At 33.7% G+C, this 9,285-nt stretch overlaps 1 protein-coding gene across 1 annotated transcript; it reads right to left on the bottom strand.

Moving 5' to 3' along the window:
* Positions 1-580: 580 nt before the first annotated feature.
* Positions 581-7,550, bottom strand: LOC124542260 (zinc finger protein 345-like). The gene is made up of 7 exons (XM_047120218.1): positions 7,272-7,550; positions 5,613-5,765; positions 4,619-4,720; positions 3,549-3,644; positions 2,627-2,780; positions 1,826-1,938; positions 581-1,079 (listed from the first exon to the last, which is right to left on the bottom strand). The coding sequence occupies exons 1-7, from the start codon at positions 7,425-7,427 to the stop codon at positions 954-956; spliced, it is 900 nt and encodes a 299-aa protein (XP_046976174.1). The 5' UTR covers positions 7,428-7,550; the 3' UTR covers positions 581-953.
* Between the last annotated feature and the right edge of the window lie 1,735 nt (positions 7,551-9,285).

Raw genomic sequence — 9,285 nt, 5'->3', positions numbered from 1 at the left:
CAGTCAGAGTAAGAAAACCTTCGTCAGTTTTCAAATTAATTCCTTTATCGAGTCTTAATCTCTTAGTACCTTTTGAATCTAAACATCAAATCATTGCGACGCAATATGTCATTCTCGATAAGTAAAGCAGATTATAGCTCGTACTGAGCACACGAAAATAGATCTTAAGATGACGAACCTTTTCTTACCCCGACTGTACACATGAGATGAGTTCCACTATATTATGCATTAAATACTTGACTTTATAAATTTCCATCGATAAAACACCACTATTTCACTGATAGCACATCACTATAACGAATCCACAATGTAATATAGTACAACAACAGCCTGTAAATTCCCACTGCTGGGCTAAAGGCCTCCTCTCCCTTTGAGGAGAAGGTTTGGAACATATTCCACCACGCTGTTCCAATGCGGGTTGATGGAATTCCAATGCGGGTTGGTGGAAGTCGACCAATACAGGAACAGCATGTAAATTTCCCACTACTGGGCTATCCTCCTCACACTTTGAGAACATTAGGAGCATATTCCACCATACACTAATGCAATTTTGTAATTAGACACATGCAGGTTTCCTCACAATCTTGCACAGGATTATAAACACATATTAAGCACTTGAAAATGTGATGCTTGTTAGGTTTGAAACCGCAATCATTGGTAAAGATTGCATTGTAACGGCTGGGCCATCTCGGCACAATCTACCAAACTCAAGATCAACACATCCATTCTTCCAGTATAGTTCCACATATATATTTAAAATTACTAAGGCAGCAATAACTTCATTTTAACTTAACCGCAACATTCTTGACAAAACACTTCGAGGCCCCCCTGAAACATCTCGCAGGGGGCCTTTTTATTTCATACATTTTTGGTATAAATAAGTCCTTATATGTCATAAAATAGACTTTTAAGGCAGGGGGCCTCTGTATTCGTCTGTTTCCTTAAGATGAGGTCTATACTTCTTCTATTTCATAAACTTCTTCATATAGGACTTCTGGCTCGTCATCATTTGCGTACATCGCTATCTCGGACCCTTCTACCTTCACTTCTTCATACAACATATCACCATCCTGGTACACCTGTAACAAAAACATAAATGTTATAAAGTTGGTAGGCAGTCTGACAACTACACCACCTGATGGTAACTGGTCACCACAGCCTTTAAATATGAGAATAGTAAAGTAACAGCCCGGAAATTTTCCACTGCTGGGCTAAGGCAGGAGGCCTACTATTGAGGAGACAGTTTGGAACATATTGCACCAAGCTGTTCCAATACGGGTTGGTGGAAGTTTTCCTTCACCGCTGAGCACGAGATGAATTATAAAGACCAATGTTATGAGTATCGCATTTTCTTATATAATAATTAATATATTTACATACATACAACATATTGCTATATAGCGGTAAAATATCTGATGAGTACAGGGAAACCCAATAAAGATTGTTACCGTTTAACAGAATCGTAGCGTGCCGTGGTGGGGCCCCCTATAAATAATTGTTTGGGGTCCACGGCAAACATTTCTCACAAAAGTAATGTCATAAAATTAAAACAAATATTTATTTATCATAATAATCTATCTTCTGTCATCATTATGATTATCTGTGTGTGTTAATTATATCTGTCTGTCATCTGTCATGTGTTGTTACTTACGGACGTTTGGGGCCCTCGTAGCCGGGGGGCCCCGTATAATTGATACGGCAGATACGGCACTAGCTACGCCTCTGCCGTTTAACAAACTTAAGGGAGTTCCTTTCAGTTTCCCTGTTCTTGTTCACCATTTCCAACCAGAGTAAGAGCCTCCAAGAATGAGCTTGCAACACTTACCTCTTGATATACATCTCCTTGGTATATTTCCCCGTCCGTTTCATATTCTTTAAGCTCCGTCTTGACCTGAGGTTGGTAGATACCTTCCTCAATTTGTACTTCTACGTTCATCGCTGAAACAATCATATCATTCTCTTATATTTGAATGTAATAAAAATTACACAGGCAGAAGTTGAGAGTATTTACACCTCTACAATGCAATGCAAAATCAGTGTATATTATGAGTTTAAAAATGGTTATTTAATAACGAAACTTGAAAATAATACTTAATTTATTTAAAAATCCATAAATAAAAATGTAAATTTTCACGTGACACAAAACATTCCTGATTGGCCGGGCTTATGATGTCGTCACTTTCTTGTTAACCTTGCTCTTCAACTATATGTACCACAGATTAAAATACAAGAAAGTGACGTCACCGACCATTTGGACCATTTAGGAACCGGTGGTAGCTTCACTTAATTGTTAAATGACAATTCAAAAGTGCTTGTAAAAGCCTACTTGCGTTAAGTTTTTTTTAATTGAGTGGGACGTTTTTGGTTTACTTTCACTGTACTATTCAAAATCAAAATATACTTTATTCAAGTGGGCTTTTACAAGCACTTTTGAATCGTCATTTAACAATTAAGTGAAGCTACCACCGGTTCGGAAAGTAGATTCTACCGAGAAGAACCGGCAAGAAACTCAGTAGTTACTCTTTTTCAACATTTAAAAAAATACAGTCATGTTAGTTAATTTTGAATTTAATACAATTATTAAATTAATATATCCTGCCTGGAAGTCAACAGGTTAATAGTATACCTTGTCTGTTTGTCTGTTTCGCTCGTCTGTTCCTGCTCTTGTAGGGCGCTGGCATTTTGAGGTGTACCGTCTTCACATGGAGCTTCATTGAGTTTGACTGCGTAAAGAACTTCCCACACTGAGGGCACTCGTAGGGCTTAATGCCGGTGTGCACCTGGAAAGAACAGGATAGGATTAATTTATGAATCAATCAACATCATTGATGAGATCATCAGACTGTCTAACACCTGGGATCCACTTATTAAAAATTTAAAACCCCAAATCCAACCGACTGCAAGACCTAAAGATACAGTCAGTGCCTTCTGCGTGCAACCGGAACGTTACTCAAGATACCAATTGAGAAATCGTTGGCGGTAGTTGCAAATAATATTTTCTTTTGTTCTTCAAATAGATAAATGTCACCTTAGCCTACCCGTGACCACGAACGCTGTAAAGTGCTCGAAACTTTCGATGCTCGAAAATTGAAATCAAAGTTATAACTAGTTTTATTTCAATCATCAGATGGCCCAGTGGTTAGAACGCGTGCATCTTAACCGATGATTGCGGGTCCAAACCACCAAGCACCACTATATATATGTGCTTAATTTGTGTTTATAATTCATTCTTGCTTGCTGAAGGAGAACATCGTTAGGAAACCTGCACGTGTCTAATTTCATCAAAATTGTGCATTCCACCGAATTGGAACAGCGTAGTGTAATATGTTTTAAACCCTCTCCTTAATGGGAGAGGGGGATTTACAGTTCCTTTTTTAAACAATGTACCATTCTACAACAATTTAATTAAAACCTTACATCCCCCTATAAAAGAGAGAAACAGGGAGACAATTGAATTATTTCCCTCTCTTTCTTGTTAATTTAATTCTTTTTGCATAAGTCATGACTTCAACCAGTTATAAATAAACTTAATGTCAATAATAACTCACCCGATCATGTCTCAGCAGGGCTGCCTTGTTGCTGAACGCTTTTGGACACTGCGGGCACTCGTATGGTCTCTCCCCGGTGTGGGTGCGCATGTGTATCTGTTGACAAAACTTTCGTTAGTGAAATATAAATTATGAGCATAAAGTCTTCATTTTTAGTCTGTACACGAGCCGCCATGTTGTGACGTCATATTGGCAAATTGTCATTGGTAACTTTCCCGAAGTTTTAATGCTAGTTTTTGTACAGTCGGGGTAAGAAAAGGTTCGTCACCTTAAGATCTGTTTTCGCGTGCTCAGTACGAGCGATCTGCTTTACCGATCGAGAATATATGACACTGACAGATATACTTTGACAATTCAGTAGAAGGTATCATATATAATTTGAATTTGTAATGACTAATTACGCCATTAAAAAGATTTCATGTTGATATAAAACCAGACGCAGTCCAAAGATGTTGCACTATTTTGAACCGAGTTATTATGCAGTGTAAGTTTAATTTTATATGCAGCTGTCAGTTTAGTGCTTCAGTTTAAAAAAGTACTAAGTGTTCGAGACTCGATAAAGGAATGTATTTGAAAACTGACGAAGGTTTTCTTACTCTGACTGTACACTACACACCAACGATAGCGATTTTAATTCATTATTTTCCCTAAAAACACAAAATATATATAGCTGTTAATGTTAGAATGAGTACCAATACACGATAATGACGTCATATAAATACACAACTGTTGTTTTTATCAATATGACGTCACACAATGACTGATAACGTTTTCAAGGGAATAAAAAAAGGTTTAAAATGTAATTTAATTTCATCAAGATAACGTGTTTTTTGTGGCTTTTTATGAAAAAAAAAAAACAATTACAAGTTACTACTATGAGTTTAGATGGCCTAGTGGTAAGAGCTTTCATCTTAACCGATGACTTCGGGTTGAAACCAAAGCAAGCACCACTATATATGTGCTTAATCGTGTTTATAATTCTACTCATCCATCCAGCTCCTGCTAACCCAGCTTTTGTCTAAGCATAGAGCATTATAATTTAAATATATTGCTCCTTTTTGTACACTTACTTGCAAAAACAGCGGCATAGTGAAGTTCTTCGGGCATTCGGTGCACTGGTAGGGCCTCTCGCCTGTGTGGACACGCTGGTGGTACCGGAGCGCTGCGTTCGACTGAAGATCGAAAAACAGAATAAATTAACAATAAATTCAATATAAGATTAATATATTAATTAGTTAATATCAAAAACAAAATCAGTAATCACATCATATATTGAAACTTGAGCTGAGATGTGCTAGTGGTTAGAACACTTGCATCTTAAGCAATGATTTCCGATTCAAGCCCAGCCAAGCACCACTACTATATGTGCTTAATTTGTGTTTATAATTCATCTTGTGCTCAGTGGTTAAGGAAAACATCATGAGGAAACCTGAATGTGTCTAATTTCATCGAAATTCTGCCACATGTGCATTCCACCATTCTACTTTTCTTTTTATATTGAAACAGAGAAATGAAGTCTAACTGTCAAAATATCGATATAGTGTTATCTATTTTGCTGATTTAGACATACAGATGAATTATAAACACAAATGAAGCACATGAATACTCAATGGTGCTTGCCGGGGCCATCTCAGCTTTACTCTTATGCATTACTTAAGGTCAGCTGATTAACCAATGATATTCTAATAAACAGATATGTTATATCCATACTAAACAACATAAAAAAGTTTGCCGCGCCGGGGACCGTTTATTTTACATTTCGTTACAAGTAAAAAGGATAGCTTGATAAAAACAATAAGTAAAAGGGATAACTAGATGTTTTAATTACGCAAAACGTATTACTACGTAATTATGATGTGTTATAACGTATTACTACGTAAAACGACTAAAGGAAAACGTCCCAATTGGGACGTTTTCTAGTCTTCACTTTTTGCGCGTTAATGACATATCTGTTTCCTACAACATAATTGTGATTGACACAAATAAAAGCCACAAAAAAAAAAACAATAACAATGTATATTTTCAGTTGTATAATAAAGCGTTAAATAAATAAATTTAACTCACCGCATATCTCTTGCCGCAGACTTCACAGACAATATTCTTTATACTGTAGTAACGCCTCCTCTCCGCAGCGTCCCTCTCCTTCTTGATCCTCGGGTTTGTGTGTATCCTCTGATGTATGAGGCATGCCTTCTCCGATGCGAAGATCTTGTCACACTGGAATTATACATTTTTCAACGTTACATTATTTTCAATAGGATGTACTAATAGTCCGTCTTAGTCACCACAGCCTAAGATATTGCCATAAGAAATTTTTAACCATTTCCTATATAACCATAGCCCCACAAACTCTGAACAGCCTTAATAGCCCTTACACTTTACACCTTTACTTTACACCTTATATTTACACTTTGGTTTACTGCTATAACTACTACTACCAAGTATTACTGCTAAATAAAAAAGACCCAATGAGTATCTTTTGCAGGTTATTCTCAGGCCTTTCTTTCTTTTTCCAATCCAGTGGCAGTGTTTAATTTGACATATGGTCCACCTGATAGTAAGTGGTCACCATCACCCATAGACAATGACGCTGTAAGAAATATTAACTATTCCTTACATTGTCAATGCGCCACCAACCTTCGGAACTAAGATGCTAAGTCCCTTGTGCCTGTAGTTACACTGGCTCACTCACCCTTCAAACCGGAACACAACAATACTTAGTACTGTTATTTGATGGTAGAATAACTGATGAGTGGGTGGTACGTAACCAGGCGAGCTTACACAAAGCGCTACCACCAAGATTTTTATACTTCATTTTTAAGTTATTTAACAGTCAAATCCATACTACACACAAACAATTGAATTAATTTATTTTTAATTATGTCAACGAGCCCTAAAAGAACCAATATCAATAGTTATTGTAATCGGAATAGAAACAATGAACAATATTTGATCCATATATGTGCCTTCTTGCATATGTGTCGAAAAATTAAGCTGTTTTTGTGCTTCTTTTGTTATTCTGTAGTCAAATGTCCAAATGTTAACAGGATTTTTGTTTTAGTCTATAATATAGGCCCTTTTAGAACTAAGGCATAGTCATAATATAGACAGCTGTGTAAATTTATATAATTAACACATAATAATTGTATGACAATAAATTGACAGCTAAATATTACTATTTAAATCAATCATCTAGTATAAGAAATACTCATAATCATACATCATAATATATGTATCTTAATACAAATTACAATGAAATATATTTGTACTAAAACACATACAATTTTGTACTCCAGTTCAATGCAAGAGTATTTTTTAAGAAATTAAATCATCAATTTATCCAAATGAAATGGTCTCAACATGATAACAATATGAAATATATTTTTTTACTCATTTTTAACATACTTATATACACAATTTGCATTTATAATATTACCATAAAAGTTCTTATCGTAACTAAATTGTTATTTAAAATTTCGAATAAATCTAGAGGAATACATCTTACTTCTTTACCGTTTCATTAGTTAGTTAAAGGAAACCAGTATTATGCCTTGTTTATTATTTATGTATAACATTATTAATGATAATTTCGTTTTTTCAAAATTGTAATTCATATAGAATTATCGATACTAATAATAGAAGAAATGAATTATTGGGAGCAATTTCCCGCCCATTTGAAGAAAAAAAAACAAACAATATCAATATGTAATATTAGATACGTACTGTGTCGCACTTGTATTCATTTCTTTCGATTTCAACTTTCTGTGTATGCTCTTTTTCTAAATGTTCTTTTAATGCCTCCTCTGTTGGAAATGTATCGCCACATTCACAGATAATATAATGTATACTAACGAACGAACAATAAAACATATTACTCATAGGGAATAAGGTAACGCCACAGATTACTAACTGATTACTTCGACTATCAAACGCAAAATGTTTGATGAGACCTTATTTTTCTATGCAGCAAGCGCCATGACAGTATCTGTGGGACGCTTCGGTAGTGACGTAATTGTGTTCCGATTAATTGTTTTCAATGTGACATTTAAAAAATGGCCGCAGTGTTTATTTTTAAATTCATATTAAATATTTTTAAATCTGATAAAGCTTTTTCGTTTAAAATTGTAATTATGATTTAAAAGATAATAATTATCATATAGAAAAAATCCATAAAATAAAATATAAAGTTTTTATAAGTAAAAAAGATAAATTTATTAAAAATATGACATATTTTGGCATGTCAATAGGCTTTTTAATCGAATATAAAATCGATATTAATAAACACTCGGAACATCAATTTTACAAAGTGACATGAGTCATTGAATACAAGAATAGGAAACGAATTAGTATCTTAAAGTTGTTGAACATGTTGTCGACGTAAGCTGCGTTCATTTTAGAACGTTATAAGTTGATTGATACATTAAATAACTCTTAATTGACATATTATCACTGTTTATTTTTTTATATTTAAAGCCAAACCCCCTTGTATGTATGCTAAAAAACTAGAAATTTTTATATTTAGATTTCTGTAACGTGTTCTTTTTTAATTAGATGTTTTGAATAACGTCAGTTATATAATTGTAAAAATACATTTAATTTGGATTACGCCGAAAATTGTGTGACATTTTTTTTTTCAATAGATATAATTCAACCTCTTTTTATAACAAAACGAGAAACATTGAACTAATACAGAAATATTTTGTGGGAAAATAAGTAAGTTTAAAAGCAAATTCAACTAAAATTAAAATACAACTTTAATTCCTATTAAAATAGGCTTACAAGCGTTTTTATTCGTTATTTTACAGATATATATTAAAATTTAAGCGACCATTGGTTCGAAATGTTGATTCTAGCTAGAAAAAATGGCGGGAACCGCATTTCTTACTTTTTTCCAACATATGAAATGCATTATGTTAATTAAATACAATAAAATATTCCACTATGTTTGTAAAAGTACTTTCAAATATTGATTTTGCTTATATTTTCATGACATTAAATTATATTTGAAATCTTTTACATTCCCGCTATAACGCTGTGGTTTGATAACGTCACATTATAGGTACGTAAAATTTATTTTTAATAATTTTACCGATAATTAATAAGTAATTATGGCCTATTTATTAAATGATCATTGCGGTTTCTAAATGTAATGATTATTATGTATAATAATAATAATATATGCTTTATTCATAACAAATAATTTACAGATTAAAATGAGTTCCCTGGTTCTATATCACAAATATACTATATCACAATAAGCAAAAGCCTGTGCCACAACGAACCAGTGTGCTCTTCCATTATTAACTTCCTAAAGGTAAATTAAACATGTGAGAACGTAACCAAATTATACATAAAAAAATAAAAACAATAAAAGACAAGGAGAATGAATGCGTGTTTGGTTGTGTGTGTGCGCGCGCGCGCGTGTGTGTGTGTGCGTGTGTGTAAATTTGTGTGTTAGTTGTATGTTTGATAAAAACAACATACATATACAACACATGTATATACGACCGGCACACATTCAACGTTAACAGTTATAAATATATGGTGTTATTTGGTGAAATAATTGAATTACAATCACTATTGTTTGTGAGTATTATACATACAAATACTAGCATTAAAACTCTAGAAACGTTGTTTACCAAAGTCACATGTTATTCAAAAGTCAAATGACAGATTTTGTCTATCTTGACAACACACTATGATTATTTCAAATTATTTTTTATTCCATTTGCTGTCG

This window comes from Vanessa cardui, chromosome 30 (assembly GCF_905220365.1).
Source record: "Vanessa cardui chromosome 30, ilVanCard2.1, whole genome shotgun sequence".
Classification (NCBI taxonomy): Eukaryota; Metazoa; Arthropoda; class Insecta; order Lepidoptera; family Nymphalidae; genus Vanessa; species Vanessa cardui.
This window is presented reverse-complemented; position numbering and strand designations above follow the sequence as displayed.